This window comes from Rattus rattus, chromosome 2 (assembly GCF_011064425.1).
Source record: "Rattus rattus isolate New Zealand chromosome 2, Rrattus_CSIRO_v1, whole genome shotgun sequence".
NCBI classification, from domain to species: domain Eukaryota; kingdom Metazoa; phylum Chordata; class Mammalia; order Rodentia; family Muridae; genus Rattus; species Rattus rattus.
The window spans coordinates 167,745,712-167,772,104 of record NC_046155.1 but is presented as its reverse complement, the minus strand read 5'-3'; the positions used below and the strand labels follow the sequence as shown (position 1 = coordinate 167,772,104).

The 26,393-nt window shown below is 47.9% G+C and overlaps 1 protein-coding gene across 1 annotated transcript; it reads left to right on the top strand.

Annotated features, from left to right (window-relative positions):
• Positions 1-24,629: 24,629 nt before the first annotated feature.
• Positions 24,630-25,994, top strand: Eid2 (EP300 interacting inhibitor of differentiation 2). The gene has a single exon (XM_032894076.1). It carries the CDS (start codon positions 24,754-24,756, stop codon positions 25,459-25,461), a length of 708 nt encoding a protein of 235 aa, XP_032749967.1. The 5' UTR covers positions 24,630-24,753; the 3' UTR covers positions 25,462-25,994.
• Positions 25,995-26,393: the final 399 nt, after the last annotated feature.

Below are 26,393 nucleotides of genomic sequence, written 5' to 3'. Positions count from 1 at the left end.
ACGGCTCAGGGATGGAGAGACGGCCATGCTGGAGAGTGTACACTGCTCTCGCAGAGCCTCTCGCTGAAGCTCCCAGGACCCACATGGAGAAGCTCACAACTGCTCAGAGCCTGACTTCAGGGGATCCGATGCCTCTGGGCTCCGTGGATATCTCTATTCAGATAAACAAAGCCACGTGTGTGCACACACGTACGTGCGCATAGGCAGATACACAGAATAAAACAAATCTTCAAAAATATAATTTTTTAAAAAAGAACAAATGTGCAAATGTGGGGCTAGAAAAATAAAACAAGAGTCAAGTCTGAGTTTGTGGGCCCTGGAAAAAGACCATAGACGCGGTCCATTGTAATTAAAAGATTTTTTTTTTTTTGATTAGCTGTAAAAAGTAGGAGATGGAGAAGGACTTTTAGTCAGGGGCTGCACATTGAAGGCCTCAATATCTACACTGGAACCTATCTTCCAGGGTGAGGAGACAAATGGCTGCTGGGTAAAAATGGATGCGTGTCTAGAGGAGGCCAACAGAAGGAAAAAGCAGGTCAGTGTTATTCCAACTCCAAGTAGTCATGGTATGAACACAGAGGGCTGGAGAGATTGAGTCAGTGGTTCACTGGGACCCTATCTTCCAGGGTTCTGAGTTCAAGAGACAAATGGCTGCTCACAACCAAGATGGATGCCCTCTTCTAGAGGAGCCAACAGTCAATCTGAAGCAACAGGAAAGTGTTATTCAAACTCCAAGGTAGCAATTATGTAGTATAAAGAACAGAGAGAGAAGAGAACACACACACACACACACACACACACACACACACACACACTAAACAAATCCATCCATATAGATAACAAATTCTCTTTCTGAGAGCGCCAGTAGAGGACAGGGGGAATGAGCAGAAAATGTTTCTGAGACTTTGTACCTGGGGCCAAACGCAATGGCTCACACATGCAATCCCAGCACTTTCAGAGGCCGAGGCCAGAGGATTGCCCTGAGTTCAAGATCAACATGGGCTACAGAGCGAGACCCTATCTCCCAAAACTCGGTTTTAGAAGCTGAACTTGAAAACAAATCACTGTGCCGACCCACGAAGATGAGCGAGACCCGGGAGATTATCCCTGTCAGCGCGCGCAGGACCGCTCTGCAGCTGAAAGAGCTGACGGCCATCGCTCCAGGCCCTGATTTTCACAGCTTTATCACGTGACTGATGTATCACAGACTGCACATATCTGAAGTAAACGTCTTGGTGGCACAGACTGAGACATAATTCGTCTAGGGTAGCTGCACTCTCGTAAGTCAGACATGGTGGGCTATGCCCACCTGTAATCCTAGTGTTTGGGATGCCATTGTAGGATGATTGCCATGAATTTGGGATATAGAATGAGACTCCATCTTAAACACACACACACACACACACACGCACGCACACACACACACACACGAGTAATCCCACATGCCCCCAGTGTCTTGCAGCCATCAGCAGTAATTCCAGATGTTGTCATTGCCCCTGTCCCCTTCTTACCCTAAGACTCACTGAACCAGTCACTGCCAGCTCCCAACCCCAAAGCCACTTACCCGTGTGTCTGTGTGGGTCTCCCTTACTCAGCACATTTCGCCTCGGTAGAATCACACAGTCCATAGCTACAGCATAAAATCCGATGAGTTTTTATATATGACGCTTGCCAAGCCATAACCACAGTGAAAACCATGACTTCTTCTGTGGGCATCTAAGAACTTTCTGGAACCTAAATATTTATAGGTAGGTGTTCGCCCAAGAAAGAGTGGAGACAGGAGCCCCCCCCCCCACTCCTGACATTGTGTTTGTTTTTAGTATTTTGTGAGAATTCTCTCTCTCTCTCTCTCTCTCTCTCTCTCTCTCTCTCTCTCTCTCTCACACACACACACACACACACACACACACACACACACACACACACACACACACACACCACGGAGCGCTGCTAGCACAGTGGTCTTTTCTAATCCCAGCGTTGACAGAGAAAAGATGTGAACAATCAACTTCGAGTTCTAGTTCAAGAACAACGAGCTAATAGTTTGTTGTCCAAAAGCCCCTGCAACCTTCTACAGCCCATGCTCCATTGTGGGGAAACTACAAGAGGTCCAACTTCAAACAACATCTTTTTCTTTTCTCCACAACTCCTCAACCCCATGGTTCTAGGGATGGATAGGGATGGAACTGGGAGCCTGTATAAAAGCAAGTGCTCTCACTGAGCCACGACCCAAGCCTCTCACTGGGGGATTCCAGGCAGGGGCTGTACCACTGAGCCACGCCCCCAGCCCCTCACTGGGGGATTCCAGGCAGGGGCTGTACCACTGGGCCACGCCCCCAGCCCCCCACTGGGGGATTCTAGGCAGGGGCTCTACCACTGAGCCACGCCCCCAGCCCCTCACTGGGGGATTCCAGGCAGGGGTTCTACCACTGAGCCACGCCCCCAGCCCCTCACTGGGGGATTCCAGGCAGGGGCTCTACCACAAGCAGAAGGATCATGAATTGGTGTCCAGATTGGACTACACATATGAATCTATCCCAGGAAGCTCAGGATGGAGCCAAGCACCCTGCAAACCTCCCAGGCTGCCCCAGGCCAGGAAGTAATGCCATCCAGCTGGGAAGGGTGGAAGGTTGAAAATTTGTTGTCCTGATTTCAAAAATACCTTTAGGAATCCTTGAGCGGGGCTGGCTAGGGCCTTGGACAGGAACACCTATAGCTGGAATGGGACATCTTCAGAGGTATCCATTTGCCTTCAGCCTCCATAAGTATGGGGAGTATATAGTGCCATTGATAATCTCAAGAGATGGTCTCTCTTCCTCTACCTCCCTCCCTCCCTCCCCTCCCTCTCCCTCTCCCTTTAACCCTCTCTGTCTCCCTCCCTCTTCCTCCCTTCCTCTGTCTCTCTGTGTGTGAGTTGGGGAGGGCATACATACATACATGCATAGTGGGCAGCTGGGGAACATGTGTGTACATGCTAGCCTAGCTTACCAGAAGGCACCAAAGGTTCCCCTGTCTCCACCACCCCGGCTGTGGGACCATAGGTGCAAACTACACCTGGCTTTCATAAGAGTCCTGGGAATCCAGTCCCCGACGCTCATGCCTGCAGAACAAACTTCACCAAGAGAACCGTTTCTCAGCCCCCAGCTGCAGTATCTTGTTGTCTGTTGTTTTGAGTATGGATAAGAACAGAACCCAGGGCCTGGCCCTATACCACTGAGTTACGTCTCCAACCTTTCATTTTGCTTGCTTGCTTGTTTTTGTTTTGGTTTCATTTTGTTTTTGTTTTGTTTTGTGTTTTGAGACTCTGTAGCCCTGGCTTTTCTGCCTGGAACTCATGGTAATTCTTCTGCCTCAGCCATACCAGTGCTGAGACCACATACATGCCCCCCCCTCCCCACACACACACACACTCACTCCCAGCCCTTGCTTGGTGTGTGGGTTTTGTTCTGTTTTAGGTTTATTTATTTTATGTGCATGGGAGTTACAAATGCTTGTAAGCTTGTGTGGGTGCTGGGGATCCAGCCAGGGACGTCTGCAAGAGCAGGCAGTGCCCTAAACCACTGAGCCATGTCTCCAGCCAGAAGTAACGCGATCTGACTTTGTAGCTCAGGTTAGCCTCAAACCAGTGACCCCACCTCATCCTCCCTATGCTGGGATTACAGTCGCACACCAGCCAGTGATGGCTCCTCACCTCACAATGCTTACGGATACCAAACAACCCACAGCCACCTAGCCCTCTCTCTCCTTCACAGCCCTTTGATTCTTTCAGAGCTCATGCTTCCTTGTCCCTTGTTGCCCTTTGTCGCCCCCTGGTGGCTGCTTTTACACACTGCAGATTGTCTTGCCCCAGTGATCTGGTGATCACCACTTCCCAAAGCTGGCTAAGGAATCAGAACCCAGGTTAAGGATTTAGGTTGCTCCTGACCCTGGTGAACCCAGAAGGACCTTTAGCCAAGAAAATCTGTTGCTCAAGGTGAAACCAACATCTAGGGTGGGAAAAGTGTTCGTTTGTATTGAGAATTCGGGAGCCGTGGAAACCAGGAGCCACTAAAAAGCCTGTGGTGCCCACACACCTGGGAACAGACAGTTCCAGAAGATTGGGCTCATATCTGACCAGTGTTGACAGTGGCAAAGAGCCCAAACAAAGCCACAAAACTGGCATTGTGGTGTCTGCCTGTAATACCAATATCTTGCAGGCAAAAGCAAGAAAATTAGTTTGAGGCCAGTCTGGGCTACATGGTACCCTATCTCAAAATGAAATCCGTTATCCAGGCACTGAAGTGTGCCACAATCCCTCCAGTAGTGTCTGTGTGACTGGGCGAAAGCCTGGCATACTCACCAGAAGTGACGGTGCACACTACTAATCCCAGCACTCGAGAGACAAAGCCTGGTCTACAGAGTGGGCAGCCTGGGCTACACAAGACCCCCCGCTATATTCATATGTGATATAGATAGATAGATAGATAGATAGATAGATAGATGATAGATGATAGATAGATGGTAGATATAAATAGTAGATAGATGATAGATATAAATAGATGATAGATATAGATAGATAGATATAGATACATACATAGATAAATAGATAGATGATAGATATAGATAGATAGATAGATAAATAGATAGATGATAGATACAGATACATAGATAGATAGATAGATAGATAGATAGATAGATAGATAGATGATAGATGGTAGATATAAATAGATAGCAGATAGATGATAGATATAGATAGATGATAGATATAGATACATAGATAGAGATAGATATAGATAGATGATAGATATAGATAAATAGATAGATGATAGATTGATAGATGATAGATAGATTGATAGATGATAGATATAGATAGATAGATGATAGATTTTTTTAAGAGATATATATAGGAGCCTAGATAATATAAGTTACTGGAATTTGAAATGTTGAACCAGACAGTCATCTATCCCAGGAGCTAAGCCATAACCAGCAGTAAGATGCTGGTCACTAAGCTCTGCAGCCTTGTAAACTGGGCGTGAGAGGGTCCCTTTGGCACAGCCTTGGCAGTGGCATCTGATATCCCAAAGGGAGCAAGGGTGGGGTCAGGAGATTAGAATGCTTCCCCAACAGCCGTGGGTCCAGGTCAGCTGTTACTCAGACTGGGACTCAGTATAACAGACCCAGCCACGGGTGCCCCGAGAGATCGGGAAAACTGCAGCCCATAATGGTTCACCTCGGACAAAAGCTCCAGCAGCTGCTGTAGCCTATGTGTGAATGCGTCTCCGCGTGTGTCCGTGTGTTCTGGTGTCCACAGAGGCCATTGGATCCCCTGTGATTAAGCAACTGTGAGACGCCATGTGTATGCTGGGATAGAGCTGAAAGAGCTCTCAATCCATGAGACATCTCACTAACCCAAAACTAAATTCTTGTTTTGGCTTTTTTGACAGGGTTTCTCTGTGTAGCCCTAGCTGTTCCAGAACTTAGCTCTGTAGACCAGATTGGCCTCAAACTCACAGAAATCCACCTGCCTCTGCCTTCCAAATGATGAGACTAAAGGTTTCTCTGTGCAGCCCTGGCTGCCCTAGAACTTGCTCTGTAGACCAGGCTGCCCTTAAACTCAGAGATCCGCCTGCCTCTGCCTCCTTAGTGCTGGGATTAAATGTGTGCACCTCCGTAGCCTGGCAAGTTGTAGACTTTTTGAGACAGGGTCTCACTACATAGCCCAGGCTGGCTTGGAATTCACTATTTAGACCAGGCTGGCCTGAAACTCAGCAACCAGAGGGCCTCTGCCTCCAATATGATAGGATTAAGGACATGCCCTTTGGCCACATGTATGTGTGTGCACTAAGTGTGTAGTTAATGTCACCTGTAACCTTGAGTTTTTCACCTGTCCTGTTCCCAGAAATAACGACCCTGAGACTTAATATTTCATGAATAATTGCCTAAGCCGAAGCTTTGGACCGTTCCCTGACTAGCTCATAACTTTATCATCCCATTATTCTGAGTTCTGCCACACGGTGGTTACCTGAACCTCCGTTTCTTTTGCTTTTTTTTTTAAGATTTATTTTATGTATATAAATACACTGTTGCTGTCTTCAGACACAGCAGAAGAGGGCATCAGATCCCATTACAGATGGTTGTGAGCCACCATGGGGTTGCTGGGAATTGAACTCAGGACCTCTGGAAGAGCAGTCAGTGCTCTTAACCGCTGAGCCATCTCTCCAACCCACGGACCTCGATTTCTTGCAGCAGTCTTCTTCCAGTGTTTGAGGGTCAAATCCTTTCGTGTTTCGCTCTATTCCAAGAAATCCACTCTGTGCTGTCCCTCCCATCTCCTATTTTCCACCTCAGCTAATAGGTTGACGTCATTTTATTGACAGGTGAGGCTTCCATATACAAGAGCTCTCTCTACATAGGTGTTGCCTGGTGTTCACACAACTGGAGTTACCGGTGTTTCCTAGACACCATATGGCTGCTGGGAAGCAAGCCTATGTCCTCTGCAAGAGGGAATGGTGCTCCTAACCCCTGAGCCATCACTCCGGCCCCTAGACTTTACTGTCGGATGGGTGTCTGGCCTGCGTGTGTGCTTGGGTACCATATGCATACCTAGTGCCTGTGGAAAAGAGCCAGCGCTCTACATCACAGATGAGTCTCCAGACTTCCTGCAGGTTTAGCACAAAAACTCCAGCTCAGGGGTTGGGGATTTAGCTCAGCGGTAGAGCGCTTGCCTAGCGAGTGCAAGGCCCTGGGTTCGGTCCCCAGCTCCGGAAAAAAAAAAAAAAAAAAAAAAAAAAAAAAAAAAAAAACTCCAGCTCAGGCTGAGTGTGGTAATACACACCTTTAAGCCCAGAATTCGGAAGGCAGAGGCAAGGGGGTCTCTCTGAGTTTGAGGCCAGCCTGATCTACGGAAAAAGTTCCAGAACAGCCAGGGCTACATAAACCCTGTCCAAAATAGAAAAGGGGAAAAAAGGAGGGTTGAAGAGATGGCTCAGTGGTTAAGAGCACTGACTGCTCTTCCAGAGGTCCTGAGTTCAATTCCCAGCAACCACACGGTGGCTCACAACCATCTATAATGAGATCTGATGCCCACCACTCTTCTGGTGGACAGATTTAAATGCAAGTACAGCACTTGTCTACACAAAACTCATAAATACGTCTTTCTTGAAAAACTGAGAACAAAAGCAGAACACCTCTGGAACACTTCTGGAAGTCCCAGCACAGCACACGAGGCTCTGCTGCTGTCTCTACACACCAAGTAGAGATGAGGCGTGCAGGGACTTAACACAGAGCACTGGGCAGGCGACAGCAAGGGTGGAAACCGCCTCTGGGTACCATCATGATTTGGAGTTTGCTTGTGTTTTGTGTGTATGAGCATGCATCTGCGTGCATGCGTGTGTGTGTGTGTGTGTGTGCATGCTTGCGTGCATGTGTGTTTGCTCATGTGCATGTGCCAGTCACTGATTTAACAAGGTTTATTTGCTTAAAGGGGATGTCTTAGGGTTTTTCTGCTGTGAACAGACACCATGACCATTGCAATTCTTATGAAGGACAACATTTAATTGAGGATGGTTCAGAGGTTCAGTCCATTATCATCAAGGCGAGAACGTGGCGCCCTGCAGGCAGGCATGGTGCAGGAGGAGCTGAGAGTTCTACATCTTCATCTGAGGGCTGCTAGCAGAAGACTGACTTCCAGGGAGCTAGGAGGAGGTGTAGGGAGCAGCGCGGTAAAACAAAGATGGCACCTGACATCCAGTCCCTTCTGAATGTAAACAACTTATCGTGCATGTGCAGGCTTGTCCCCTTGCTAGGGCGGCAGTAGGATAATGAGGTGATACGGCGCCCTCCTGTGGTGAACAACAGTACTGCGCATGCACGGGTTTGCACCTGGCATCAGTCTGGCCGGGGCGGTTCATGGGGTGGTTCATGCTGCTCCAATCTCTGGAGGACAAGTAGCTGGGGTGATAGTGGGGTGATTCGCTCTCCGCCAATCCCTGGAAGATATTTAGCATAGGACCACAGCCTGTTGTGTATAAAAGGCAAGTGCCTTTGCCACTCGTTCCCCGTATCAGCAAAGAGGTGGTCCTGCAATAAAGGCTGTTGAGAAGAATCCGACCGTGTTGCGTTTTCCTTGCCGGCCGAGGTAGATGCAACAAGGAGGGTCTCAAAGCCACACCCATTCCCCTTCCTAATTCTCTTCACTCCCTGAAGGAGGCTGTTTGGAAGCTCAGTCAGGAAAGCAGCATGATAGAGCAGTCTGGTAACCTCCCTAGGGTCTTTGGATTTTCAGGTCTTTCTCCAAAGCTATGGATGTGCTTGTAGCCATTTGTAGTCATTTGTCAGTCATCCCAGCCTCTCGGCCTCAGTCGAGACACCCTGGGTAGAGATACTTATCAAAGCTTTGGGGGTCGTCATCCCCAGGCAAAGCATAAATTTCCACGAATGTGTCTATGCTGCAGGGCACAGACGCCCAGGGAGGCTGGGAATGTCCCAGGCAGCTTTGGTGTGAGTCCAGAAGCTGAGGCTCAGAGATACCAGCTCCCTCTGGCTTCTCTGCTCCAAAATTCGTCTGTGACTCCTGGTCGCTGCTGTCTGAGCTGGTATCCAGGATCTGGTCATCTTTCCGGGATTTGTTCTGCTTGTGCGGTGCCCCACTTGCTGGCCTAGCCTTGTTAGACAATGTTCTCCTTGGCTTGGCCTTCTTAGATGATGCTTCCCTCACTGGTAGGGCATGGTCGATCGATGCTCCTCTCACTGACATGGCGTGGATCAATGCTCTCCTCATTGGTGTATCCTGGTTGAACAATGCTCTGATCATTGCCATGGCTTGATTAACTGATACTCCTCTCACTGGCGTGGCCTGGTTAAACCGTACTCCTCTCGCTGGCATGACCTCATTGATCGATGCTTCTCTCACTGGCATGGCCTGGTTGATCGATGCTCCTCTCATTGGCATGGCCTGGTTGATCAATCCTCTACTCCTTGGTGTATCCTGGTTGATCAATGCTCCTCTCGCTGGCATGACCTCATTGATCGATGCTCCGCTCACAGGAGTGGCCTGGTTAAACCATGCTTCTCTCGACGACGTGCCCTGGTTGGATCCTGCCAGAGACAAACTCTACTAAATACATATGTTTTTGAGACAGGGTTACTCTGTATAGCCTAGGCTATCCTAGAACTCAGTCTGTACACTAGGCTGGCCTCAAACAGAGATCTGCCTGCCTCTTCCTCTCAGGTGATGGGATTAAAGGCATATGGCCCCATGCAGGGCTTCTTTAGTTTTTAATTGCTATTTTAATATGTTCCTGTGCACATGAGTGCAGTGTCCACGGAGACCAGAAGAGGGCATCAGATGTCCTGGAGCTGGTTACAGGCGGCTGTGAGCCACCATGTGCTTGCTGGGAACTGAACCCACTCCTTTGGCAAGCACAGCCAGTGGTCTTAACTGAGCCATCTCTCCGGCCCCACCAATTTATTTTTTCTTCATTTACTTTTTGAAACAAGGCCAGTAGAGTCTGTGCCAGAGATACAACCCAGGGTTTGGTGCATTCAGGGCGATCAGGTCTGCCAACTGATACCCCCCACACCCCTAACCCCCCCCACACACACCCCACCACCCCTGGCCCGAGAGCAGGCTAAGGACGGAGTGAGCCCAGAGGAAATGCGCTCACCTCAGGTGTGGGTCAAGCTACTTCCTAAACTCCTCGTATTTATCGATTAGGTCCTCTCTAGACTCCTCACCCTGCATCCGGGAAGGTAGTGCTGTGAGACTCTCGGTGGCTGGAACAGGCACATTGCTCCAACCCAAGGTCGAAAGACACTAAGGAAAGATGGAGTTGGACTACCAAGGACGATATTCTGAGCCATGTGTGGGTGGCCCACAGCTTTGAGCCCATCACTTGGGAGGTGGAGGCAGGAGGGTCAGGAGTTCAAGGTCATTGTCAGCTATGTAAGGTTAAGGCCTGACTGGGCTAAATATGACCCTGTCTCACGTAAAACAAGCAGTAAAAAATGACTATTCTCCAGAGCCCTGTTTTACCAACACAGCCTGGGAGAATACAGGAGCAGCCCCTTTTAGAAGAGGTCCTGGTGGCTCTACCTTTAATCCCTGCGCTCAGGAGGCAGAGACAGGTGGATCTCTGAGTTTGAGAACATCCTGGTCTACAGAGTGAGTTCCAGGACAGCCAAGGCTACAGAGAAACCCTGTCTCCAAAAATCAAAGAAGAGAGGGGGTGACGGGGTGAGGGGGCGTTTCCTATTTAACCCTGTGGGCCTGGGGTAGAACGGCTTGGACTCATATGCAGATCTCACATTCATAATCCTCTAAGGGAGCCTTAGTGTATCTGAGTGACCTTGGAAACAAAGCCACCCAAGGTCTAGCATCCATTCCTAAACAATACCACTGACAATAAGCAGGAACTGTTAGGTAAAAGTAGGTTTAAGGGACTGGAGAGATGGCTCAGTGGTTAAGAGCACTGACTGCTCTTCCAGAGGACCTGAGCTCAAATCCCAGCAACCACATGGTGGCTCACAACTGTTTGTAATGGGATCTGATGCCCTCTCCTGGTGTGTCTGAAGATAGTTACAGAGTACCTATATATAGTAAATAAATAAATCTTCTTTTAAAGAATTGAGTACATCAATGCTCTGTTGAAAGCCAGGCCTGTACTCCAGCCCTTTGGGAAGAGGTGACGGGAAATCCCGAGATCAAGACTGGTCTTAGCTATGTGAGTTATTCTTCCATGAAGAGGGAGCTGGAACTGGAGAGGCGGCCTGGTTAAGGAGAGCACTTGCTTCTGCAGAGGCCTCAGCGTGCACTCCCAGTGCTACCCACCTGCAACTCTGGCCCCACGGCTTAGTGGCTGCACATTCATTCCCAATCTGGACCCTTTTATTCTTAGATACCCCAATGTGGGCGGAGCATGTGAGAGTGCCAGGAGCCATAGCGTTTGAGAGGCTGAGGCAGGCACACCAGGAAGAGAATATGAACAGGAGCCAAGGGAAAAGGTTTTCAACATCCTAGTCACAGGGAAATGCAAACACAGACCAGAACTGAAGCATGGAGAGATGGCTTCACAGTGGTTAAGGGTACCTACTGCCCTTGTAGAGAACCAGAATTCAGTTCCCAGTCCTGACGCTGGATGACTCATACTGCCTGCCTTTCTCCAGCATCCATGGGCACCCCACACACACACACACACACACACACACACACACACACACACACACACACCACACACACACCACACACACACCACAGACACACAGACACACACACACACACACACCACACACATACCACACACACACACACCACAGACACACACACACACACACACACACACACACACACACACACACACACACACACACACATACACACACACACACACACACATACACACACACACATACACACACACACACACACATGCAGACACACTTTACAACATAATTTACACGTTTAAAATAATGTTTAAAAAAAAAAAAAAAATGGGTCTGGACAGCGGCAAACACTGCCAACTGCGCTCCCTGCTGCTCTTGCAGAAGACCCCAGTTTGGCTTCCAGAACCAACAAGATGACTCAGAACCATCCATACGTCCCAGTGTAAAGGGTCTGCTGCCCTCTGCTGCCCGCTCTGGGCACTGCACATCTCCAGTGCCCAGACAGAAATGCAGGCAAACTCTTAGATACAGAAATGTGGCTGATAATCGTGGTTGTCATCTTGACCATGGCTGGAGTTAACTAAAACCCAAGCAGCCGGGTATACCTGTGAGAGATGATTTTTTTCTGCTAAATTATTATTAATTATTACAGATGTAAAACCCATCCTAAATCCAAATCTTTTGAGGTTAGAAAACCCACCCTGGCCAGGTAGTAGGGGTACAAACCTGTAATTCCCTTGCTCTGGAGAAAGGGGCAAACAGAAGTTTTTGAGTTCTATGTGACGACTCACTGTAGTCCTAGCTGACCTGGAACTCAAAGATCTGCCCGTCTCTGCCTCCCAAGCACAGGAACTAACATGTTGGGAACAAGCAAAAGAAACTATTCTTAGTACTGCCACCGTTTTCAGGTTCCGTTTTATCACAGGGAGAAACTAAACTCAAGGTTCCAGGTCCTAGGAGACCTGGAGACTTCCCAATAGCTGAACAGCTTCTGTTGTAAGGAAACAGTGGTCTAAGACAACGTGTAGGGGGCCGGAGAGATGGCTCAGCGGTTAAGAGCATTGACTGCTCTTCCAGAGGTCCTGAGTTCAATTCCCAGCAACCACATGGTGGCTCACAACCACCTATAGTGGGAATCCGATGCCCTCTTCTGGTGTGTCTGGAAAGAGCTACAATGTGCTCATATAAGTAAAATAAACAAATCTTTTTTAAAAAAGTAGTTTAAAAAAGACAACTTGGGGGGTTGGGGATTTAGCTCAGTGGTAGAGCGCTTGCCTAGAAAGCACAAGGCCCTGGGTTCGGTCCCCAGCTCCAAAAAAAAGAACAACAACAAAAAAGACAACTTAGGACTGGAGAAATGGCTCAGCGGTAAAGAGCAGCGACTGGTTTCCCAGAGGTCCTGAGTTCAATTCCCAGCAACCACATGGTGGCTCACAACCATCTGTAATGGGCATGTCTGAAGTCAGCGACAGTGTACTCACACACATGAAATAAATAAATAAATAAATAAATAAATAAATAAATAAATAAATCTTTTTTAAAAAAAGACAACTTGTAGGGAGACAGTTGTCTGACTTGGAACATCTCAAGGACAACTTCTGCATCTTGCTTGTCAAGGTCAAAGAGGTTTATGTCCCCATGCCCTGGAACTTTCTCCTATCCTGGTGGAAACTCCCTAGTTCAACCCCTTATGACAAGGAGGACCCTGCTCCTCCTTGTTTTATGATCTTATCCTTTAAATATGCTGTACAGTGTCCCTTCGGGACTGTACTTCCCATCCCGAGTCTGTTCCTCAGCCCTGATCAATCAATATCGGCTTGATTATAATAAATTCTTGTCATCTACATTGACCTGGTGTTTGACTTAAGTTGGATTTAAGCAGACCCCACACCCAGATAAGAATCTGAAAGAAAGAAAGCAGGGAGGGAGGGAATGAATGAATGCTGGCGAGGATTGTGGGAAACCGTTACTCAGACACCATGTAAATTAGTGCAGCCACTATAGAAACCAATATGGAAGCTCCTCAGAACATGAAAACTGGAATTCCCGCAGGATCCTGCTGCACCATTCCTCAGCATACACCCAAAGGGGTCTAAATCAGAATACCAGAGAGTCACCCAAACACCCATGTACTGTGGTCATTTTCACAGTGGCCAAGGTGAAATCAGCCTAGATGTCTATCAGTGAATCACGGGGTGAAGAAAACGAGGTCTAAGTCATGGGGAGTTATTCAGTGACAAGAGGGAACTGTCATGTGCAAATACTGGAGACCACTCTGTTCAGGTGGGTAAGCCAGATTCCCAAGGACACCATTAAACTAAAAATTACAATAAATAAGCAGGGGGTGGTGGCCCAGGCCTTTGATCCCAGCACTCAGGAAGCAGAGGCAGGCAGATCCCTGGGAGTTTGGGCCAGACTGGAACAGAACAAGTTCCAGGATACTCAGGGCTACGTAGAGACCCTGTCTCCCTGATTCCACCCCACACACCCCCCAAAAAAAAAGAGAAAGAAAGAAGAGAGAAAGAGTATGGAGCCAGGCGGTGGAGGCCTGAGTCTTAGTCCCAGCACTGGGGAGGCAGAGGCAGGCGTGAGTTCCAGGACAGCCAGAGCTACACAGAGAAAGCCTGTCAGACAGGGGAAGGTCGGGAAGGGGAGAGAAAAGGAAGAAAAGAGGAAGCACCATACAAAAGAGGTGACAGGTGTCTTGGAGGCCATAGTGAGGGAGTAAATATTATCCAACAGGTCTACAAATATGAAACTTGCTTTTCTGTATAATTAATATATACTAATGAACATCATAATCGTTTTTTTAAATTGGAGTGCAGGAGACGGAGAGATAAATGTGTTTGCTTGCTTGTTTGTTTGTTTGTTTGTGGGAGATCGGGTTTTTTATAGCCCTGGCTATCCCGAAACTAGCTCTGTAGGCCAGGCTGGTCTTGAATCAGAGGTCGTGTCTCTGCCTCGGGAGGACTAGGATTAAAGGCATGTGCTACCACTGCCTGGCTGAATGTATTTTTTTTTCTTTCTTTTTTTTTTTTTTTTTTCGGAGCTGGGGACCGAACCCAGGGCCTTGAGCTTTCTAGGCAAGTGCTCTACCTCTGAGCTAAATCCCCAACCCCTGTATTTTTTAAAAATATAAAAAAATATTGTATTTAAAAATATTTTATGGGACTGTAGAGATGGGTCTGCGGTTCAGAGCCCTTGCTGCTCTTGCAGAGAACCCCAGTTCTGTCCCAGCACCCACACCAGCTGGTTCCAACTACCTTTAACTCATAGATCACATTCTGTTCTTGAAAAAAAAAATCCAGTTTGATTCCCAGAATCCACGACCTCTGTCTCAGGGATCTCTAACCCTCTCCTGGTCCCCACTCAAAACCACCCACCCACAAACAAATACATCTAATTAATTAAAATATTGAACAGATTGCCGGGGCATGACTCAGCGGTAGAATCCTTGCTTAGTCCAGGCTAGCTTCAGAAAGCAGAAAAAATAGGAACACACAGGACCAGAACTTATGAAGGATGGGAACAAAGGAGTCTGTAGCCCTGGTGGGATCCTGTGCAGAACTCCAAGAGAAGTTGAACACCTCCCATCTTGGAGCCCCTACAGTCATCCACCCCACCCTCGCCCTCACGCAGATTCGGCTCACCTGACATCGAATCCCGCTGAGATTTCTCCATCAGTCTGAACACTTCGAAAGCCCCCAAGACTGTGCCTTCAGTGATGCAGGGCTTGGAAATTTAAATAAAACCACACCTGCATCTTCAGTCCTCGCCCAAACCCTCCCTAATCCAAGAGGGATAATCCTCTCCTGTGCAAACTCTACAGAACCCATTTTTTGACTTGAGTTTCACGGAGGACCCTGGGAGGCGGGAAGCGGGTGTGTTCGCTCGATTCGTCCTCCAGTCAGGATAGTCACGAAAGCAGATGAACTTTTCAGCCCTGCATGGTGGCCGGTGATTCCTGTACTGGGGATGCTGAGGGGGGAAAATTTACTCTGTAACCCAGGCTCTAAACTATGTAACTATCTCAAGATAGTTTTCTTAAATTAAGAGCCAGACCTGGTGGTACACACCTGTAATCCCAACATCCGAGAGGCAGAAGAAAACAGTTCTCTGCTTATTCCAACAGGGTTATATGGAGAGGCCCCCCCGCCCCCAAAAAATGGTTAATTCATTATTTAAATACAGAAAATATCCAAAAACTTTACTGGGGACAGGGGACAGGGTCTCATTATGTAACTCTTTCTGGCCTGGAACTCTCTTGGTAGACCAGGCTGACAGCAAACTCGCAGACCCACTACTGGATGGATAACTGGGATTAAAGGAATGTGCTACTTAATCCTGGCTTTACGCTTTTTTTTTCCCCTGCGAGGCCCAGTTTGTTTGTTTCTTTGTTCCTTTGTTTTTCCTTGCTACTGTGTTGCTTAGCAATGTATCTTTTTGTTTTGTTTTTGGAGGCAAGGTTTCTCTGTGTAGCCCTGGCTGTCCTGGGCTCCACTCTGAAGAAGAAACTTCTGGTTTCTTTGGAAAGTCACCTATGTCAAATGACATTTGCCAGGTCACACAGGTGCAAGGATGTCCTGCTAGAGCAGACACTGGTGAAAGGATGCTTTGCTATGGCAGGTAGGAGGAAGGACAGGTGATGAAGGAGTATAACTGTGACCCCACAGACAGTGGGAGACAAGCACTGAGCTCTGGCTCCGTTGCTCTGCCTCACTGGTCTTCAGTAAAGACACAGGTGTACTGTTTTGTCTAATATAGCATTGTTGAGCTAAACTTGTGATAACACCCACATTGAGAGAAATTTGCCTAAGAACTGCTCTTTGGAGGTTCTGTAGCAGCTCGCTGCTTCAGAGGACTCGTCAGGATTAACGAGAGCTGCTGGTTCGTGTGTGGTGTCTGCCTGCCGGGAGGACTGGTCTGCAGCTACTGAACTGTATTTGGTGTTTGCCATGGGACTGAACTGCAGCCGAAGATCAAGTTCGCCCCCAAGGAACTATTGCTAAACAGATCCACTTCCCTCACATCCTAATAGCTTTTCTCTCTCTCTACCTTGGTGGGTGGTGGGTAACAGGAGTGGTTGAACAATTATTAAAAATAGGCTATAAGGGGTTGGGGACTTAGCTCAGTGGTAGAGCACTTGCCTAGTAAGTGCAAGGCCCTGGGTTCCGTTCTCAGCTCCGAAAAAAAAAAAAAAAAAAGAAAGAAAGAAAGAAAAAAAAATACATTCAGCCAGGCAATGGTAACACATGCCTTTAATCCTAGTCCTCATGCCTTTAATCCTCAGCTCGGGGAAAAAAAAAATAGGCTACAATAATTTTATGCCTACATCACTCTGTAGACTGGGCTGGCCTAGAACTCAGAGGTCAATCTGCCTCTGCTTCCGGAGTTCTGGGATTGAAGGTGTGTGCTACTTCCATCCAGAGCTTAACGACCTGTCTCAGAAAACACTAAAATAGGCAGTGGTGGTACATGCCTTTAATCCCAATGTTCCAGAGGCAGGAGCAGGGGTATCTCTGTGACCTCGAGGCCAGACTGGTCTACAGAACTAGTTTAGGACAGCTAGGGCTACATAGATAAACCTTGTCTACAAAACCCGAAACTAACCAAAAAACAACAACAACAAAACACAAAAAAAACCCCAAAACAAAAAAAACCCCAAAACGAAAAACCAACAAAATCAAAAAAACAAAAAAAAAAAAAGAACCAAAGTTTAAAATATCTGTTCTTGGAGCCAAGACTGAAGGAAGGGCCATCTGGGGACAGGCCCACCTGGGGATCCATCCTGTCTGCAGACACCAACCCCACCACTGTTGCCGTGGTCAAGAGGCACTGGCTGACAGGAATCTACTGTGATGGTTGAGAGGTCAGATCAGCAACTGACCAATGCAGAAGCGGGTGCTTGGGGCCAAACCCCCCAGTCTCAGGAAACCTGGTGAGGGAGCTGAAGAAGGACTGGAGGAGCTGAGGGCACTGCGATCCCATAGAAACAACAGCATCAGCTGGCGGGACCTCCCCCCAATGCTCCCAGGGACTAGACCACTAACCAAGGAGTGTACAGGGAATGATTCATGGCTCCAGATACATAGGTAGCAGAGGATGGCCTTGTCTGAGATCAATGGGAGGATGGCCCTTGGTCCCAGGGAGGCTTGATGCCCCAGCATAGGGGGATGCTGGAGGGGTGGAGCGGGAGAGGGTGCGTGGGTGGAGGAGCACCCTCATAGAGGCAAAGGGGAGGAAGGAGAGGGAGGTTGTGGAATGAGGGAGGGGGGCTTGTGGAGGGGTAATCAGGAAGTGTGATACCATTTGAGATGTAAACGAATGGAATGATTAATAAAAAATTAAAATAAATAAAATAAATGTTTTTAAGAGCACTATAAAGCAAAATTGGACCTACCAATGGTTAAGGACTGATAAGGTTTTTTTTTTTTTTAAATTGTCTGGAATTGTACAACCCTAATGAAGCGGATATTCAAGATAATAGGTCATGAAGTTAGCCCTTTTTTCTGATTGTTAAGAAAATCTTGATTTTTTGCTTGGCTATAACCAGGACACCTGAGAGACCCTGTGTGCAAAGCAGGATGTAACTTTCTTTGCCTTTATAAGCCCCTGGCCTATGCAGCTGCAAGTTAGACTTGGGGAATCCCCAGTCTGAGCCTAGAGTATAGACCGGTGTCTGCATAAAAAGTCTTCTTATTAAAACACAGTCATGGGGTTGGGGATTTAGCTCAGTGGTAGAGCGCTTGCCTAGGAAGCGCAAGGCCCTGGGTTTGGTCCCCAGCTCCGAAAAAAAAGAAAAAAAAAAAAAAAAAAAAACACAGTCGGGCTGGAGAGATGGCTCAGTGGTTAAGAGCACTGACTGTTCTTCCTAAGGTCCTGAGTTCAAATCCCAGCAACCACATGGTGGCTCACAACCATCTGTAATGAGATCTGATGCCCTCTTCTGGTGTGTCTGAAGACAGCTACAGTGTACTTATATACAATAAATAAAATAAATCTAAAAAAAAAAAAAAGTTTAAAAAAAAAACACAGTCATGGTCACACGGGTGACTCTCTGGACCCCAGGCCCATAACACCGCTACTGTTTCATTCTAAAATATTTACTTCTGTGACTAGTTTTAGGTTTATTTTCACATACTGTACCAGAGAAAGGTCACACCATGTTCTTTTGCAAACTGATGAGTAGTAGAATAAGAAGGACTCCTTCCCCAGGGAGATGTTGTGACAGTTAACATTACATTTATGGTTTTAGTTACTATGCGTAAGATGTGAGATATATATATATATATATAATATGTATAATATATATATTATATATATAATATATATATTCTATCATGCAAGCCCCTAACTTGTATAAGCTGTGCCCTATCAACCCACTTCCTCTTCCCTGGAATTACTGGGCTATTTGTAAAAACCGTCGCGTCTTTATAAAATCTTTTCCCACCTCAGCTGTTCTTACAAGATATAAAGGACCATGGGAGATAACTGCTAGTCCAGCTCCTGTAAAACGGCTCGACATAAATGAGGAGTCCGTAAGCATCTATAGAAGGTCCTGCCTACACAAAGCAGGGTATGAGCTCACCAGATCCCAGAAGCTGTCAGCCCTGGCACCAGTATCTACTAAAAGCTTCTTATCTGTTCAAATGTATTCACGCTCAGACTGCTAAATCTCTGGGTGACCCCACACCCATCACACAGCAAACAATGTCTACCTGCCTCCCTTCATTGCTAGGCAGAGGGAAAAGAACCAGCCCATGTTGGCTCAGGGAAAGGAGTTGACCCATAGTTACCTTCCAAATTTATGAGGAAAAGGGGTCTCAAGACCATGTTTGGGCCTTGAACTGCGGGACCACTGGAAAGAAAAGAACAGTATATTTTAAAATGGCTCAACATGACCTTAAAAGATAGGAGACGCTTCCCTATAAAGCCTGGAGAGGAGCTTCATTCTGAGTGAGAAGAGAGGGATGGGGAGATGGGTCAACCGCTAAGATCTCTTGCTAACAACCTGAGGCTGAGGGGTCCCCAGCACACCCGCATCAGAGCCTCACAACCATCTGTGACTCCAGCTCCCCATCGCCCTCTTGTGGCCATTATAGGCACTGCAGGCATGTGGTGCACATACACTTGTGCACTCACATATATAAAACTTTAAAGTAATTATGTTTTAGAATGCGATTATTTATTTTTGTATCTGTGTTTGTGTGTGCATACATAAACACGCGTGCACACACATTCCTGAGTATTGGACCTCCTGGAGCCAGAGTTACAGACAAGTGTAAGCTCCCTGAACAACATAGACTCCTGCCAAGGCATCTCTCTCAGCTTAAGAAAATAATGTTTTTAAAAGTGAAAATAGGAGGAAGGGAGAAAGGGAGGGAGGCAGGGAGGGGAGAGGGGAGGGAGGGAGGGAGAGAGAGAGAGAGAGAGAGAGAGAGAGAGAGAGAGAGAGAGAGAGAGAGAGAGAATGTGCCACCATGAATGGGGAAGGGTGTTTAGAGAAGTACCATCTGGCTTTTTTAAGTTTTGAGGGAGGTTTTTTCCCCGTGTGAGTTAGTTCACCATAGTAGACACAACAAAAAGCATGGGAGAGCTAGGGATCACAAATTAAGAGCTGCTGGCCACAGGAAGGTTGCTTCTTAGTTCTGTCCCAGGGACCGAGTGGGAAAGGGTGTAGCCTGGTTTCTTCCTTTGTGGGGTCTGTTTGTGTTACACTCAGCCATCTTAAAGGGACATTGTGATCTACCACCTACATGGTCCCAGGGATGAGCCAAATTACAATTCCAACAAGATTCAACAGGGGAGCCAGCCAGTCTATTGGGTTTGTTTACAGAGCATGGGTGGGGGTTGCTTCCAGGAGCCTGAAAGTCTCCCTCCTGAACAATGGACTCCCTCAATCTCTGGATGGAGTTCACTTAAAGTGATTTCACACTGTCTACTCCAGGGGTCACCCACAGTGAGGGCAAAATGGCAGACAAACGTGTGGGAGTATCAGGTGAAAACTCAGGTGAGAGTCCAAAAACTCCCCCTAAGCCCTTCTTGGAGGAAGCCTCAGTCCTCCTCCGAGTGCCCTCTGACCCTAGAGGTCTCCTGCAAACTGGCACTGCTGATCTGACCAAGATGTTTGGAAGACTGGCTTCTATAACACACGTGGATATCCACTTGAAGACTCATCTGTTGATCAGGTCATCCCTTCACCCACTGAAGGTCTTGGTACCTTATCAAAATCAGGTGACAAGGAGCTGGAGAGATGGCTCAGTGGCTAAGCTCTTCAGGAGATCCAATCCCCTCTGCTGGAGTCCATGGGCATCCACAGATCTGTGCACCTACTCTCTCTCTCTCTCTCTCTCTCTCTCTCTCTCTCTCACACACACACACACACACACACACACACACACACACACACACAAGAGAGAGAGAAACAAAAGCAATTTTTAAAAGCCCATGGGTTCCACAAGCTGGCTCAGTGAGTAAAGACCCTTGCTGCCAAACCTGACAACCTGGATGCTGGGATTAGAGCCATTGCACCCAAATCCATTCCCTAAATGCATCTTTCTCTCAGCTGGTGATGTCCAAAAGTTATATCTCAGATAAAAAGGCGTGAGAAGCCAGATGTAGTGTCATTACATGCCCTTTTTGTTTATTTTTGTTGGTTGGTTGGTTGGTTTGTTGGTTGGTTGGTCGGGTTTTTGGTTTTGGTTTTGAGACAGGGTTTTTCTGTGTGTCAGTTTGGCTGTCCTAAACCTCACTCTGTAGACAACACCAGCCTCAAACTCTGAGAATTGCTTGCCTCTGCCTCCTGAGTGCTGAGATTAAGAAAGCATGCACCACCACTGCCCAGCATGTACTTTAATCCCCATACTCAGGAGGCAGAGGTAGTCCTATCTGTGAGTTCAAAGCCAGTCTTGTCAAAGTAGTGTTCCAGGAAAACAGGGCTACATAGAGAATCCCTGTCTCAGAAACAACAAAAAGTCAGAGATATTAACTACAGCATCCAATGTGCGTGCGTGTGTGTGTGTGTGTGTGTGTGTGTGTGCGCGCGCGCGCGCGTGTGTGTGTGTGTGTGCCGTGCGTACACGCGCACAGGCGCGAGCCGTCGTCATCAGAGGACAACCGGCAGTAAATTCTGCTTTGTGTAAAAAAGCTGCGTTTGCTGCCCCACTCTTCCTATTGGGCTCCCTCTGGTGCTGTCCGTGGTGCTGACTTGCGCTGCATCTGAGCCTCTGCTTCCAATAGGCAAGGGCCGGGTGACGGTTTGGCAGGTAAGGGATGCTGGATAAGAGCTTGGTCTTAGGGGTCCTGAGCCAATACTGATCCTTTCAGAGCCCGCAACAAATCAGTACAGATATCACCAAAATCGAACTCGGTGAACCAATGAGTTTTATTTGGGTTACTTACAGGAGCAGAAATGACTCCCAGACAAGCTGTATGTATCCGCAAAGCCCGCCCCAGCACGAATGACAGCTTACAAAGCTGAGAACCTGGAGCACACCCTGGAGACAGCTCAATAGGTCGGAGAGTGTCCTTCTAAGCGACTCAATTGGTCTAAACCTCTTCCAGACAGCTTAGCTGGTTCTGCTTCCTCCAGGCAACTGGTCTGGTCTAAGAGTCTTCTTTGCAGCTTGGCGAGTCTGAGAGTGACACTGAGAAGCTTAGCTTGTTTACTTTGGGAGGGAGGGGGTCTAGTGAATCTGGTCAGTTTCAGGGACTTCCTGAAGCCATTTTGAGATATTTACCTTCCTACTTAAGGAGCTTCTCTGCAGACTGGAATGTTTCCCTCTCAGAGAAAATTGTTATACAACATGTTCTACAGCTGAGCTGCCTTTCTAGCCCCTTTGTGTACTAGTTCTATAGCTTAGATGAGTATCCCTCAAAGTCTATGTGATAAAGACTTGGTTCCTAGGATGCTCCATGGAGGTGCTATGAGCCTTTAAAAAACACAACTGAGGTGGTTTGAATAGGAATGCACCCCAAAGTTTCATATGTGTGAATGCTTGGTCCATAAGGAGTAGCACTATTAGGAGGTGTGGCCTTGTTGAAGTAGTTATGGCTTTTTTGGAGGGCGTGTATCACTGGGGGCAGGCTTTGTGGTGACATAGTCTTTGTTTCCTGTCTGTGGATCAAGATGTAGAATTAAAAATGATGAATATTTTCAGCTCCTTCTCCAGCACCATGTTTACCTGCTTACCAACAATGCTTCCTACTCTAATGATAACGGACTAAGGCTCTGAAATTGTAAACCAGCTCCAATTAAATGCTTTCCTTTATAAGAGTTGTTGTAGCCATGGTGTCTCTTCACAGCAGTAGAAACCTAAGACAATGGCTTTATACGAGGTTCTTAGGGTGTGGGTACATGCTCCTAAAAGCAACCGTACAACCCAGTCTTGTCATTCTCTCTGCCTCACGGCTCAGGATGCAAAGGGTTCTCTCTGCCAGTCACTCCCATGTGCTGTGTGCCCTCAGCAGTGGCCTACAGCCGTGAGATGCTCAATCTTCAACCGGAATCTTCAGAACTCTGGTCTAAATCAACTTCTCTTTATCTATTGGCTACCTCAGGTTTTCATTGCGGTAACTTGGTGTCACCAATCGATGTCACTAATGACTATAACAACCAACTTACATCAAAGTGGGCACATACACAACTGCCAAAGAGCACGGCATGCTCTTCTATTGTTGGAGAAACAGAGGCATTGTACGCATCCTGCCTTAGCATGCCCTCTGATCTCCCCTTCTTCCTCATGTGTGTTAGACCTTGAATGATGCAGTCTCAGTTAGACATAGCCATTTAAGTGCCAACCAGAAAGCACCAGACAGTCTGGGGGCAAGGAAAACCCGACAGCTTCTCTAAGAGATCCATCCACCTCAAGACCAAGGTCTCAGCACAAAGGAGATTATTTGCCCCAGAGAAACAAGGGCAAGGAATAAGAGACACTGGAGAGAAGGAGAAGGCAAGAGGAAGGGAGCAAGGGAGAGGAAGGATTTCCCCTAGAGTGGGACAAAGGACTGCCTCCGGGACAGAGAGGAGACAGACGTGGCACATTAGGCAAATGGCAGTTAGTAACGGCACAAAGGGAAACCCCGTAGGATGAGGAGTTTAATTTTGATTGGACATGTTAATTAGGGCAGCCAAATGGGGGTTTTTGATTGGTGGACTTCAACACTTTGATAGCTGGACCGTGATAACTTCAGGAGGAGAAGTGGCCACCTGAGGGAACAGACCTTGGTGGCCACCTTTAGGGATGTAATCTTACAGTTGCTTTTCGCAAAGCGTTGGGGATAGAAGAGAAGGGCGAGGCCCGCCAGAGACACGTTTGCCACGCGCCGGAGAGCCAGAGTTTCCGAAAATTGGTTTCTCAACTTGGGGTCTGACTTTGGAGAAGAGTGATATCTAAATGAGTCCACAAAGGAAAACAGATAATTGACTAAGAGAAAATAGTGGTATCCGTGAAGGGCAGGGCATGGCTGCCAGGACACGCCAAGCTGCTTGAGCCCTAGAGGTCTACAGTGCCCTGTGAGCAGCTGACTCACAAGAGAGTCTACTCTTTTTTTTTTTTTTTTTACTGTTCAGCTCAACATGTTCGCACACACAAAGACTTCCGAGAACAACTTTTAGGGGTCAGTTTTCTCCTTCCACCGCTGTGAGTTTCTGGGATTGAACTCATATCATCAGACTTTGGGGAAATTGACTTTACCACTGAGTCATCCTGTTGGCCTTTATGGTTCAGTTGTAAGTCTGTCTATCTATTTATGTTTCGCCTTCAATTGATAATTCATAGTGTGGTTAATAGGTTAATATAGTTAATAATAACCTACAATAGGTTAGTTGACTATTGAGGCATGGTGAGGCATCCCTGTCACCCCAGACTCAAGAAGCAGAGGCAGGAAGATCAGGAGTTCAAGGCCATCCTTGTCAATCCGAGCTTCATGAAACTGTTTCAAAAACAAAACCAAGGGGGTTGGGGATTTAGCTCAGTGGTAGAGCGCTTGCCTAGCAAGCGCAAGGCCATGGGTTCGGTCCCCAGCTCCGAAAAATAGAAAAAAGAAAAAAAAGAAAAAAAACCAAAACCAAGAGATTAGAGACGTGGCTGCAAGGTTAAGAACACTGGCTACTCTGGTAAAGGTTCAAATTCCAGCACCCAGAAGGGGGTCCCATAACTCCAGTTCCAAAGGATCCAGCGCCCTCTTCTGGTTCTTGCTGGCATTGTATGTATGCGGTGCCCATATAAACATACAATCAAACCATCATGTACATAAATACATACACACTAAGCAAAACTTTAAAGGCTAATTTAAAAATTAAAATTAAAATTAGAAACTTAAACTGGTTAGTTGAAATGTGAAATAGACCCCCACCCTTCAATCGAAAGGGTGCAACGGCTCTTCCGACGACTAGGTGGCAATCTCAAAGCTCGCCAGCAAGTGCCCGGAGACACGCGTGCGCACTGCTCCTCGGCTTCGCAGTTGGAGCTACGCCTGCGCAGGCGGCGGGGCACGCGACGCTTGCCGGTGCGCATTGCGCTCGTGTACGCGCCCTCGCGTGCACGCCCCGCGCCTCACTGTCCCGTTATTCCCGGGTCTCCGCGAGCAGCGGTGCTGACCCAGCGGTCCGACATGTCGCAGCTGCCCCCAGTCAGCAGCGTCCCGCAGACGGGCGCAGCGAGCGGCGACCGCGAGCTCCCGCAGGCCGAGGTAGGCGGCGAGCGGCGTGCGCTCCCGGGTCCGGAGCGACCGGAGGAGATCGGGGAAGGCCCGATGGCGGCGGACCGGGAAGGCCCCGCAGCCCCGGCGGCGGCGACTAGGGGAGGCCAAGTAGCTGCAGCCCCAGAAGGCAGGGCGGCGGAGGCCCGGGGAAGCCCCGCGGCGGCGGCCGATGGCGGCGCAGCGGCCCGCGAAGGCCCGGTGGCGGCGGCGTCCAGGGAAGTCCGGATGGCGGAGATGGCCCGGCTGCTGGGCGAGCCGCTGGAGGAGGAGGCTCCGGAGGGCAGGCCCCGGTCCCGGGCGGGCGGGCTGGCGGCGATGCCGTATCTGCGCTTCCGCCACCCCCTCAGCGTCTTAGGCATCAATTACCAGCAGTTCCTGCGCCACTACCTGGAGAACTACCCGATCGCCCCGGGCCGAATCCAGGAGCTGGAGGAGCGCCGGCGGCGCTTCGTGGAGGCCTGCAGAGCCAGGGAGGCTGCCTTCGACATAGAGTACCTGCGCAACCCCCAGAGGGTGGATTTTGACATTTTAACGTTTACTATAGCCCTAACTGCGTCAGAGGTGATCAATCCTCTAATAGAAGAACTGGGTTGCGATAAGTTCATCCACAGAGAGTGAGGAGTCGGGCTGAGGGATGGGCATGGCACCAAGACCTCCGCATCCAAGTTAAACCCCATCCCGCATCTTGGTTTTTCAGAAGTCAAAAAAGGATCTTGACAATGAGGCAGTGCATCGTTGGAGGGGAAAAAGCGTCAGAAAAATTGGGGGTGAAATGTCGAAAGCATCATAAGACTCTTATACCGTTTCTTGAGTTTATGATTGGTTGAGATTTCTTGTGTTATGGAAAAAGTCCATCCTCGTGGCTTCGTTAATAAGTAAAGGGTGGTTTTGTAGAACTTTAAAGACGTAAAATTGCCAGTAGTAGAGCCCACGACGAAGAAAGATCAGCGTGAAGAGTTAAAACTGGTTTTAGGACCAAGTTTGTGTCAAGGACTTGACCTTGTCAGAACACACAAAGTCTTCACGTCAGAGTCAACAAAAGTGTATAGTGTAAGGCGGATTCTGTGTTTCTGAGACATTGCGAATGGCAAGCAACATAAATAATTGTATATAGTATGTGATAAATTGTGTTTTCAAACGTACCAAATTTCTGGGATTTTATTTTCCATTTCTCAAAAGTTTGGTTTGGTTTTCGTAATTTATCTGCTCATAAACCCCAAGAATATGAAGGACTGAAAATCTTTTGTCCTTCCCTCCTTGTCCCCGTACGTCATGCAGCCTCTGAAGGCAATTTCCGTCCTTATTTCATTGTTTATACACAATATTGTATTTCTTCACAAAGTTGACATATTTTGGTTTGCATATTGTGGTTCATTATGAAAATACCTTGAAGAGCCTTCCCGACCAGTTTAGTCACCCCTTGGGGCTGTATTCCTTTGCATTCTGAGGTTATGAGGTAATGAACTAGTACGAACTGACGGACAGTGGGCTGTTTCCCACCGATTTCTCCTGGCAGTAGGACGCCTTCTCCGGTAGGTTGGCTCCAAGTG

What these genes read in the sequence shown, in the direction of transcription:
- Eid2 (XM_032894076.1), top strand. Translation starts at nt 24,754, where the DNA reads ATGTCGCAGCTGCCCCCAGTCAGCAGCGTCCCGCAGACGGGCGCAGCG.